Source organism: Procambarus clarkii, chromosome 18 (assembly GCF_040958095.1).
Source record: "Procambarus clarkii isolate CNS0578487 chromosome 18, FALCON_Pclarkii_2.0, whole genome shotgun sequence".
In the NCBI taxonomy this organism is placed as follows: domain Eukaryota; kingdom Metazoa; phylum Arthropoda; class Malacostraca; order Decapoda; family Cambaridae; genus Procambarus; species Procambarus clarkii.
In genome coordinates this window covers 4,963,531-4,976,094 of record NC_091167.1, presented here as the reverse complement: position 1 = coordinate 4,976,094, position 12,564 = coordinate 4,963,531, and the positions used below count along the sequence as shown (strand labels likewise).

Here is a 12,564-nt window from a genome sequence, read left to right as displayed (position 1 = left end):
GAAAATCTCACCGACCTAACAAATTCTCAAAGACCTGAAAGTTGTAGCATTAAATATTATGATAGATATCGTGAGGAGACATTCACATATGGGACTAATAGAACAAGAACCCGGCAATGTGATGTTATAGTGGCCAGAATACGCCTGGGATATAGACGTATCTGGCAGCTTTCTCAAAACCCAAATGTTGAGTACACAATGTGTCAACTTTGTGAAAGAGAAAACATGCACTCTCTTGAACATTATATTGTAGAATGTCCCATACTGACTGACTTTGGCCCTCCTGGGCTAAGGTATGCTGAACTCTGTAATTACTATATGAGTACTGGAACACTCGATGATATATTGGACTTGTATCCAAGATTGACCATGTAATATATCAATCATACAATGTATATATATGATGTAACTATATAACCTGAGCTTGTAAAAGCACCTTCATCACCTTCAGTGATTAAGTGCTTAATTGCACACGAGTTTCTTTATCAGCTACCTCACCCGGTCAGAGTAAATGAGACAAATGTATGTGAATGCATGTGTGTGTGTGTATATATGTATGTATATGTGTGTGTGTATGTATATGTATGGGTATAAAGTATATATTGGAAGCTGATCAGAATTACATTTCACCTTTGTGAATGTACATTAATGACACTATGTAAAAGACACATCAAACACTTTATGTAGGGCATACGTAAATCTGTGTATATATGTATTTACGTATGTAGGATAGCTTAGCATTTTAAAAGCACCGAATCACCTTCTGTAGTTGAGTGTTCAATAAACCCTTGAACTATATGTTTAACACTTCTCTAACCCTGTCCATGGAGGACAGAAGAAAATGTATATATGCTGGTTAGCATTGTAAATGTGTGGCCACGTCTGTGGTAGAAGAAAAAAAAAACCTCAGTGATCAGTGTGACTGTCACCCTCAGTGGTCAGTGTGACTGTCACCCTCAGTGATCAGTGTGACTGTCACCCTCAGTGATCAGTGTGACTGTCACCCTCAGTGGTCAGTGTGACTGTCACCCTCAGTGATCAGTGTGACTGTCAACACTCGGCTCGTTACTTAAGCTCTAGGCCCAACTCTACATTGGTGCTTCACGCTGCTAACGACGAGATCATTTTGCGTGATCATATGCCATCAGTCCCATCTCTCTCTTACACTAGACTCGTTGAGATGTTTGGTGATATTGACCTTGTCATTATACTGATAACGATAATTAATAATAATAAACTAATCACCTGGAGCTGTTTAGTGACTGGTGACCAAGGCGCTGCCAGCCGCTTACTCCACCGCGGTACAGTGGTAAGGTCAGGCGTCGGCAGCTCACAGGCAAGGAAAAGGTGGTAGAAGAAGAATGCTTGAACAATGGGTAGAAGAAGGATGCTTGAATAGGGTACTGGAGAGAGGGGGAGATTGGAAAAGGTGTACAGGAGAGAAGGGGGGATCAACGTGGAGAAAGTTTGACATGGGAGGAGATGGGAAGAAAAGACGGGATAGGGAAAGCTAGATGAGAAGGGGAAGATTCGGAGAGAGGGGCGAGGGAGACCCGAGCACAGCCGGGTATCCTCCTTTAGTATATCTGTAAAAGAGAATGTCTGCTTGTTAGTCTATCTTCGGTTGGAGGCGATGGTTGTAATTAGCCTTATTCAACTTTGCATGGTGAATTGTTATTGTATGGTAAGAGTCAAAGGTGGATGCATTCGGCTCCTCATGACCCTCCTTAAGTTGGATTGGCTTCTATTGCTACAAACACCGACTCTAAGGACAATCAACCCAATATTTTTAATTTCATAGTTTGCTCACCAGCAGATTTCTCGGCTTTTACTGGATGGAGGGAGGTAGAATGGGAATGAGAGAGAATTAGGGAGTTGAAGTGAGGAGGAGAGTGGGGGGGGGGGGAGAGAGACCCGGACACCGCTGGGTACCCCATCTAGAGTTATATATGCAGTCCCCACACTGACTACCAAAACTTTGTTCCAGTGCTAGCCATTATTTTTGTTTTAGAAAAGGCTTACACAAGAGTTATTCTAGGAAATACTCATTGTATATTGTCTAAACATTTGGTGAAGTATATTTGTTGTTGTTGCAGACTTTGAGACTGGCGAGGACTCGCTGGAGGCGTGGGAGCTGGAGATCCCACAGGTCATGGTGGAGGGGTCAGAGCGAGGCTGGGTCACGGCCGTCGGTGACCTCATCGCTCTCACACTCGAGGTACTCACTCACTCACTCACTCACTCACTCACTCACTCACTCACTCACTCACTCACTCACTCACTCATGTTCTCTGTGATAGTTATGTGTAAACCTTAAATCATAGGGAGAGATCAGTGTAACAAGGTGAGCAATATCCCCCCATATGTTGGTTACATACTAACATGCATCAGAGTAAACATTAGTGCAGCTCAATACCATTGTCAGCTAAGATATTCTGGGCTCTCATATCACCTGTTTGGGCTTCATGATCTCTTTATATACACTAATTGATTAAAATAAAAAAATTATATGCCTTATCGACTTTCATGTTGGATACTATAGAACAATTAATGCTCCAATCACTATTTTTATAAAATTTTGTGGTGTCCTTTCTTTGAAGTTAAATAAATTAATGAAACAAATATTTTTTAAATATTTTGAACAATAATTAAATCTCTGTTTAAATATCATCTTATATAGTTCATATAGTAGTCAGTTTAAATAGAATTTTCCCTCTGATTTGACATTACAAAAAATTATTATACTGTAATTTCTTGTGAAGTGCAAGAAACTTGCTGATGACACTAATAATAAAGTGTTGCATGAACTTTACACACAACGGTGGATGCTTGGTGCATGTGCAACGGCTTCTTAACACATTATAACCCAGAATATTTCCATAATTCCTTGAAGAATTTGGGGAGCCTGATCCGGATGCCGTACGGGTGTGGGGAGCAGAACATGATCAACTTGGTGCCCAACATCTTCATCATGCAGTACCTGAAGGCCTCCAACCAGACCACCCCGGAGACCACCAGGAGGCTCCTCACCTACATGAAGACCGGTAACCTCATTATTATCTCTATCTATGTAAGGACAGTTAGCCAATATTTCTGGCTATGGTCGGTCTGAGGTCTGACAACGTGGGTGATGACTGGTCACTACCTGCTGTCCCTCAAGCTAAGTAATGTTGTTGTTGTTTTAGATTCAGCTACTCGGAACAAAAGTTCCAAGCAGCACGGACTATGGTGAGCCCATATTAGTCATCAAAACTACGGCCCACAATGGTTCCTGGACGTGCCCATGTTTATAACCCGAGTTAATGCTAAACGCGTTAGTTTACTGTGAACAAGTGTGGGCCGGAGTTTACATGTGCTTCAGAACAACTCTGGCTGCCTCGTCAGCAAACTCTAACAATGTGGTATACGTCTCTTATTGATATCGTCGTCAGGCAGAGAGCCCGTACTTGGGCTTATTCCAGGTCCCCCGTAGTCAACTATAGCTAACCCTGGTGGCTCTACTACACTTTAGAAACTCTCGAGTACCTATTTACTGCTAGGTGAGTACCTATTTACTGCTAGGTGAGTATCTATTTACTGCTAGGTGAGTATCTATTTACTGCTAGGTGAGTATCTATTTACTGCTAGGTGAGTATCTATTTACTGCTAGGTGAGTACTTATTTACTGCTAGGTGAGTATCTATTTACTGCTAGGTGAATATCTGTTTACTGCTAGGTGAGTATCTATTTACTGCTAGGTGAGTATCTATTTAATGCTAGGTGAGTGGATTTAGGTGGATTTACACCTATTTACTGCTACTTGATTACCTATTTACCGCTAGGTAAACATCGTGCGCAGGGAAAAAATGTCCAACCGTTTCTGTCCGACCTAGAGAATAAATCCCGAGGTTATTAACCAAATACGTAGACCACTGTGCTAACAATAAGCATTTGAAACTACACGAACCAAACTAAGGAAGGGAATTATCAGGAGATAGCGCCAAGTCATCACGACTATATAGCACTTGGAAGGGGTCAGGATAAGGATTTGGAATGGGACGGGGGAAAGGAATGGTGCCCAACCAATTGGATGGTCGGGGATTGAACGCCGACCTGCATAAAGCGAGACCGTCACTCTACCGTCCAGCCCAAGTGGTTGGGTACCAAACTAAGGAGGTATATGCTAATTATCACAATGATTATAATTGATAAAATACCTTTAAAACGCCGAAATTTGTACTCTACTGTCGATGGCATCCAGAGTGTGGAACACCGCGGGGACCAGATGCCGGGTTACCACTTGATTGGTATCTGGCTGGCTCACCATTACAGCTGGCTCATTGTTACAGCTGGCTCAGTTAGAGCTGGCTCACCATTACAGCTGGCTCATTGTTACAGATGGCTCAGTTAGAGCTGGCTCACCATTACAGCTGGCTCATTGTTACAGATGGCTCAGTTAGAGCTGGCTCGACGTTACAGTTGGCTCACCGTTGCAGCTGGCTTAGTTACAGCTGGCTCACCGTTGCAGCTAGCACAAAGGTACAGCTTGCTCACCGTTACAGCTGTTAGGCAGTGGCAGCTGTAACGGTGGTAGCTGGCTCATCGTTACTGGAAATTATAACAGAGTGTGGAAGTAGGCTAAAGGACTGCCACAGCTTCAGAAGAGGAATTTCAAGATTTACATATCTTGAAAAATATGGTGAAGTCCAAGCTCTTATAATGGTAGACTTTAATCACTACACAATGGATTTTGGGTGAATCCAAAATCACAAGCCGAAGAGGAACAATTTCTCGGCCTGGTACAAGACTCTTATTTTTTATTCAGAACGTGGTAGAGCCCACACGAGGCAGTAACATTCTGGACCTTGTGCTAACACCAGAGGAGGTCGTGGTCGATCAAACTCAGCAAGAGGAGAAGCTCGCCCCGTAATATTCTAAGATAGAACACAATTATAGAAACCCATATAAAGGTCTGGAACGATGACGTTCTAGACTGCTTTCGAGGAGTTCCTGTATGATGCAGTTCCTGTATCACAGAATGATACAGAAACTGCAAAATATCTCTTGGTAGTCAGAGACGTGGAAGCTTCGTGGGAACATTTTACAAATTTAACACTGAGCTTGGATCTGAGTGAGTACCAAAAACGAAAAGTAAAAGGAGGAGGTGGATGACGGGTTGTCACCAGTGCTATAACAGCAAGGCAAAACCTCTGAAAGAATTAAGAGTCCACCAGGAGGCACACGGGTTCACACATATAGAAGGGCTTTTATTTCTCTGCTCAGGGCACAAGAACAGGTAAAAGGAACTATGAAAGAAAACTTGCTCAAAATATAATGAAAGATCCAAAGTATATTTATGCCCACTAGAGAAGTAGAATAAAGACAAAAGACTAGATAGGACCCTTCGAAGATAAGTCCAACCAAATTTCAATTAATGATAAAAAGGCAGCCAACGTATATGAATACTTTACATCAGTGTTCACACTAGAAAGATTAGACAATTTAAAAAATACAAACAGATGTTTTAAGCAGAGGAAGAAAATGAATTAAACAATATTCCCATAACGTGCAAAACAATCAGGAAGACCATCGAAATACCCGTCGAAGTCCTGGGTAAATACTGGTATGGAAACATGTTTGTTGATTTGTGTTGCAAATTTCGGGATACCATAACAGACGTGTTGTTTCTAGTGCACTTAATTGTTTCTAGTGCAGGTGAGACATGTATATGGCTATTGGCTTTCTGTTGTTTCTTTAATTTTTATGCTTTTGTTATAAGAGCGTGTTGTAGTAACTAGTTAATGTATTAGTTTGCCATAATTACATTAGTGGCTGCCTGCAGGGTACCAACGGGAGCTCCTCTACCGTAGAGGTGACGGCTCCTTCAGCGCCTTCGGCAACGCTGACGACTCCGGCTCCACCTGGTTGTCGGCCTTCGTCCTCAAGTCCTTCAGCCAGGCCCAACAGTTTATTGTGGTGAGTGGACCTCCTCTTGCTGTGTTTTACATTACTCTACACTCAAGCATTCATTCCAAGCCAATTGTTTCACGCCAAGCTAACTTGAACTTCCTTGTGTAAATGGCGGTCAACAGACGGAGCCCAACAGACGGAGCCCAACAGACGAATCACAACAGATGGAGCCCAACAGACGGATCCCAACAGACGGATCCCAACAGACGAATCCCAACAGACGAATCCCAACAGACGCATCCCAACAGACGGATCCCAACAGACGGATCCCAACAGACGGAGCCCAACAGACGGAACCCAACTGACGGAGCCCAACTGACGGAGCCCAACTGACGGAGCCCAACTGACGGAGCCCAACAGACGGAGCCCAACTGACGGAGCCCAACTGACGGAGCCCAACAGACGGAGCCCAACTGACGGAGCCCAACAGACGGAGCCCAACTGACGGAGCCCAACTGACGGAGCCCAACTGACGGAGCCCAACAGACGGAGCCCAACAGACGGAGCCCAACAGACGGAGCCCAACAGACGGAGCCCAACAGACGGAGCCCAACAGACGGATCCCAACAGACGGAGCCCAACTGACGGAGCCCAACAGACGGAGCCCAACAGACGGAACCCAACAGAGGGAGCCCAACAGACAGAGCCCAACAGATGGAGCCCAACAGACAGAGCCCAACAGACGGAGCCCAACAGACGGAGCCCAACAGACGGATCCCAACAGACGAGACGGAGCCCAACTGACGGAGCCCAACATGACGGAGCCCAACAGACGGAGCCCAACAGACGGAGCCCAACAGACGGAGCCCAACAGACGGAGCCCAACAGACGGAGCCCAACATGACGGAGCCCAACAGACGGAGCCCAACAGACGGAGCCCAACAGACGGAGCCCAACAGACGGAGCCCAACAGACGGAGCCCAACAGACGGAGCCCAACAGACGGAGCCCCAGGAGTTTGACTGTTTTGGGTGCAGTGGTGAAGTTTTGTACGTTCGACCACTGCTTCTATAAGTACTACACAATTGTTAATATCGGATTGTATTTCCACACCCTAAGCAACCTAAAGCGATGAGACCAATTCATCACTATTGACTGAGCAGTCAGTACAATAATCTAGCAATATCCTCATCACAAATGCGGCCACTGGGACAGGTAGACTGATCGTATTGCTCATGACGGCTGAGAAGGTTCTGAGGCAAGACTGATCTTTTGAAATGCTGGCAGTAGGTCACTAGAGACCTGTGTTGGTAACAATAATAAACAATTTATCTACTGAATGGATTTCCGGATTGCCAGATGTTTAGGTCGATACCCAGCTCACACACCTGATACCCAGCCCACACACCTGATACCGAGTCCACACACCTGATACCCAGCTCACACACCTGATACCCAGCCCACACACCTGATACCCAGCCCACACACCTGATACCCAGCTCACACACCTGATACCCAGCCCACACACCTGATACCCAGCCCACACACCTGATACCCAGTCCACACACGTGATACCCAGCCAACAAAGACGGAAAGCCTTTGACACAGTATCTCATAAAAGGTTGATGCATAAGCTGGAGAAACAGGCAGGAATAACTGGTAGGGCGCTCCAGTGGATAAGGAAGTACCTAAGCAATAGGAAGCAAAGAGTTACAGTGAGGGGTGAGACCTCAGATTGGCGTGTAGTCACCAGTGGAGTCCCACAGGGCTCTGTTCTTGGACCTATCCTGTTTCTGATATACGTAAATGATCTCCAAGAGGGAATAGACTCATTCCTCTCAATGTTTGCTGACGACGCCAAAATTATGAGAAGTATTAGGAGAGAGGAGGACAGCTTGAGGCTTCAAGAAGACCTGGACAAGCTGCAGGAATGGTCGAACAAATGGTTATTAGAATTTAACCCAAGCAAATGTAATGTAATGAAGATAGGGGTAGGAAGAAGGAGACCAGATACAAGGTATCACTTAGGAGACGAAATACTTCAGGAGTCAGAGAGAGAGAGAGAAAGACCTGGGGTTGATATCACGCCAGACCTGTCCCCTGAAGCTCATATCAAGAGGATAACATCAGCGACATATGCCAGGTTGGCTAACATAAGAACGGCATTTAGAAACTTGTGTAAGAAATCTTTCAGAACATTATATACCACATATGTCAGATCAATCCTGGAGTATGCGGCTCCAGCATGGATTCCATATCTAGTCAAGCATATGACTAAACTGGAAAAGGTTCAAAGGTTTGCCACCAGACTAGTACCCGAGCTGAGAGGTATGAGCTACGAGGAGAGACTACGGGAAATAAACCTCACTTCGTTGGAAGACAGAAGAGTTAGGGGGGACATGATCACCACATTCAAGATTCTCAAGGGAATCGACAGGGTAGATAAAGACAGGCTATTTAACACTAGAGGCACACGCACTAGGGGACACAGGTGAAAACTGAGTGCCCAAATGAGGCACAGAGATATTGGAAAGAACTTTTTTAGGGTCAGAGTGGTTGACAAATGGAATGCATTAGGAAGTGTTGTGGTGGACGCTGACTCCATACGCAGTTTCAAGTGTAGATATGATATAGAGCCCATTAGGCTCAGGAACATGTACACCTGTTGATTGACGGTTGAGAGGCGGGACCAAATAGCCAGAACTCAACCCCCGCAAGCACAACTAGGTGAGTATAATTAGGTGAGAACACACCTGATACCCAGCCCACACACCTGATACCAAGCCTACACACCTGATACCCAGCCCACACACCTGATACCCAGCTCACACACCTGATACCCAGCCCACACACCTGATAACCAGTCCACACGCGTGATACCAAGCTCACACACCTGATAACCAGTCCACACGCCTGATACTCAGCCCACACACCTGATACCAAGCTCACACACCTGATAACCAGTCCACACGCCTGATACCCAGCCCACACACCTGACATCCAGCCCACACAGGCTGGAGTAGTAGGCCAGCGACGGTAGGGGATACACACGATTAGTGAGATCCGCGGAAATTCGTCAATTTCTTAGGACATTGAAGGAGTATAAAGGCTAGATCATAGTATTTGGCCTCTCGCAGTGTGTAGCTAGCAGGGTGCTACATAGCATAGTTATATCGCTAGTGATAGTGCGAAGAAACCAAAGTGGAGCTAGTGGCATCACCGGTGCATATACAGTGTGGAGGACCGCGTAGAGCGACCTGACCTGACGGCCAGGTGGGACGACCTGCCGTGGAACTACCTGATTGTGTTTGTTGGGTTGTGACTGTGATCAGTGGTAAAGTAAATTTGTGAACTGGAACACAACGATACAGTGACTGACTCCAAAGATTTGTATAGAGAAGAACCGCAATCATCAATCTACTAGCACTTAGTGAATCACCAAGTGGAAGGCGACGACGGAGACTATCGTCAACCATACGTCGTCATTACTCATCTAGTTGTGTGAGAGGGAAGCAGACTGGAATGTACCCCCCTTTCAGGTCAATTATTCAGGTGTACAGTGTGAGGTAAAATATTATCAAATTCTTGTTCAGGATAGCATATATATTTAAAATCTCAAAGTGGCTCATTGGGTAGAAGTTAGCACTTACGGGAACTCGTGACACACGCACGCACACGCACGCACGCACACACACACGCACGCTCTCAAGCCCACGTACGTATGCACCCACACACACGCGCGCACACGGGCTAGAAGAGATTAACACCTTTCGTGGAAAACCTCTCATAATCCACCCCTTCTCTTACCTGCCGTAAGCTGAAACACCTTACCTCCTCTTAACCCCATCCCACGCGCACACACGTTCTCTCTCTCTCTCTCTCTCTCTCTCTCTCTCTCTCTCTCTCTCTCTCTCTCTCTCTCTCCTCTCTCTCTCTCTCTCTCTCTCTCTCTCTCTCTCTCTCTCTCTCTCTCTCTCTCTCTCTCTCTCTCTCTCTCTCTCTCTCTCTCTCTCTCTCTCTCTCTCTCTCTCTCTCTCTCTCTCTCTCTCTCTCTCTCTCTCTCTCTCTCTCTCTCTCTCTCTCTCTCTCTCTCTCTCTCTTCTCTCTCTCTCTCTCTCTCTCTCTCTCTCTCTTCCTCTCTCTCTCTCTCTCTTCTCTCTCTCTGTCTCTCTCTCTCTGTCTCTCTCTCTCTCTCTCTTCTCTCTCTCTCTCTCTCTCTCTCTCTCTCTCTCTCTCTCTCTCTCTCTCTCTCTCTCTCTGTCTCTCTCTCTCTCTCTCTGCTCTCTCTTCTCTCTCTGTCTCTCTCTCTCTCTCTCTCTCTCTCTCTCTCTTCTCTCTCTCTTGACAAGGGGCAAAATGGCAGGAGGCCGCAACAGGGACACAGGAGGCAGCCAGGGTGACCAAACGAAGGAGATGCTAACCCAAGTTCTGGAGGAATTCAGGAGGGAGATGCATGAAATGAGGATTACAATTAATAATCTGCAAAGTGAGCTGGCATCAGCAAGGGAGGAGATCAAATCCCTCACAGAGAAAAATAAAGAGACCGAGCATCAGATTATCATCCAAAGGGAAGGTGGGAATGTTACATTGGAAGGAAATGCCTCTGTACCTGAAACATTTGCGGAACGACTGAAAAAGAGCTCAGAAGCAATGGACACAGTGAGGAGGTAGCGATGCAGGCAGCTACGTCACAGGAAGCAGCAAGGTGCACCACTCAACTGCTGGAAAGAAAAAGATCAGTGGTAGTTGTAGGCATCAAAGAATAGGAAGGATCCAACAGGCAGGAATGGAATAGCAAGGATAGAGAGGCAGTACATGGGCTATTGAAGGGGTTACAGATGGAAGGGGCTGTACATAACATTGAGAAGGTTTTCAGGCTGGGCTGGTACAACAAGGACAGAAACCGACTTGTAAAGGTGCTGTTACAAATGAAACCACGAAGGAGGATATTCTACGAAAGGAAGAGATCACGTCTGCAGCATGTGGAGGGATACAAAAAAGTATTCCTGCAGAGGGACAGACGAAGGATGAGAGAGCCAGGGCAGCTGAGCAAGGAGGAAGCGCAGGGAGAGGAGAACAAACCAGGAAATCACAGCCCCAACACACAGTTCCCCAGAGAGACCAGAGGGAACCCAAACCAGCATCCTAGCAACACCAGCGGGGAGGGCAACACCACCACCCCCCTCTGCATAGAAACCCCTCCCTTTTCCTCACCCTACCTGCCCCCACCCAACAGTCCCTAACCCCCCCACTCCATTCTGACCCTAGACACCCCATCCCCATCCCATCATGTCCCCCCTCCCACCTTTCCCCCCTCCCCCTTCATCCATACCTCCCTATCCTCCTCACCCTGTATCCTCCATGTCCCCCTATCTCCTTAACCCAAACCCTACCTGTCGCCCATTCCCTTAAACCCCCACCCCCCACCCCAAAATCCTCTGAGACCCTGCAAACCACCTCACAGATCTTCTCACCCACAGAACAGCTTCCCACTCCAGCAGAATACTCGCCAAGAATGGGACATGAAAATGAACAGAAGAAAGTGAGTTTCAAGGCGATGTACACTAACATAGATGGGATTACAATAAAAACAAGTGAACTTGGAGAATGGGCGCTAGAAGAAAACTCAGACATAATAGCACTCACAGAAACAAAGCTAACGAAAATCATAACAAACACAGTGTTTTCCACAGGCTACTATGTAGTGAGGAAAGAGAGAGAGAAGGGAGAGGAGGAGGTGGTGTAGCTTTGCTACTAAGAGAAGATTGGAGTATCGAAGAGATGGTAATTCAGAACTGTGAAGGTTTCAGTGACTACATATCAGGCACCATAGCAACTGCAGGACAGAAAATTATAATAGTAGTCATATATAACCCCCCACCGAATGACAGAAGACTCAGACACAAATATGATAGAAACAACTTGGCCACCATCAATATAATAGAGAGAGCAGCTTCTGTGGCTAGCAGGAACAAATCCAGACTTCTAATCATGGGAGACTTCAACCATGGGAAGATAGATTGGGGGAACAGAGACCCACATCGAGGCTCAGACACATGGAGAGCTAAGCTGCTGGATGTGGCAACAAGAAACTTTCTAAGTCAACACGTCAAGGGACCGACAAGAATGAGAGGAGGGGATGAACCAGCCTTGCTTGATCTGATATTTACCCTAAATGAGTCGGATACAAGGGAAGTTAAGTTGGAAGCCCCATTGGGAATGAGTGATCATAGTGTATTGAGCTTTGAGTACCTGGTTGAGCTAGGAATTATCACCCCCAAACAAGAACTGGGAACCAAAGGGCTGGCGTACCGAAAGGGAAACTATGAGGAGATGAATAAATTCCTATGGGATATACATTGGGACACAGAACTCGGAACCAAGTCAGTACAAGACATGATGGACTATGTCACCCAAAAATGTCAGGAGGCTGTAAGCAGGTTTGTCCCAGCCTGACAGGAAAAAACAGAGAAGCAAAGGAAGAATCCGTGGTTTAATAGGGAATGTATGAAAGCAAAGGAGCTGAACAAAGGGGCATGGAGGAACTTCCGTAATAACAGAACACCAGAAAGTAGAGAGAGATACTAGGAACGAGTATGTCAGTGTGAGAAGAGCAGCTGAGAAAAGGTATGAAAATGATATAGCTAATAAAGCCAAGACCGAACCAAAGCTACTA

At 46.0% G+C, this 12,564-nt stretch overlaps 1 protein-coding gene across 2 annotated transcripts in view; it reads left to right on the top strand.

Moving 5' to 3' along the window:
• The window catches only part of LOC123750139 (alpha-2-macroglobulin-like), a 434,012-nt gene that overhangs the window by 199,415 nt on the left and 222,033 nt on the right, over nt 1–12,564 (top strand). The window contains exons 19-21 of one of the 2 annotated variants that reach the window (XM_069326236.1): nt 2,097–2,218; nt 2,894–3,044; nt 5,822–5,955. The exons of the other annotated variant lie outside the window; for it this stretch is intronic. Of the exons in view, the coding sequence (XP_069182337.1) occupies nt 2,097–2,218; nt 2,894–3,044; nt 5,822–5,955 (407 nt within the window). The remainder of the gene's footprint in view (nt 1–2,096; nt 2,219–2,893; nt 3,045–5,821; nt 5,956–12,564) is intronic. 2 annotated transcript variants of the gene reach the window in all.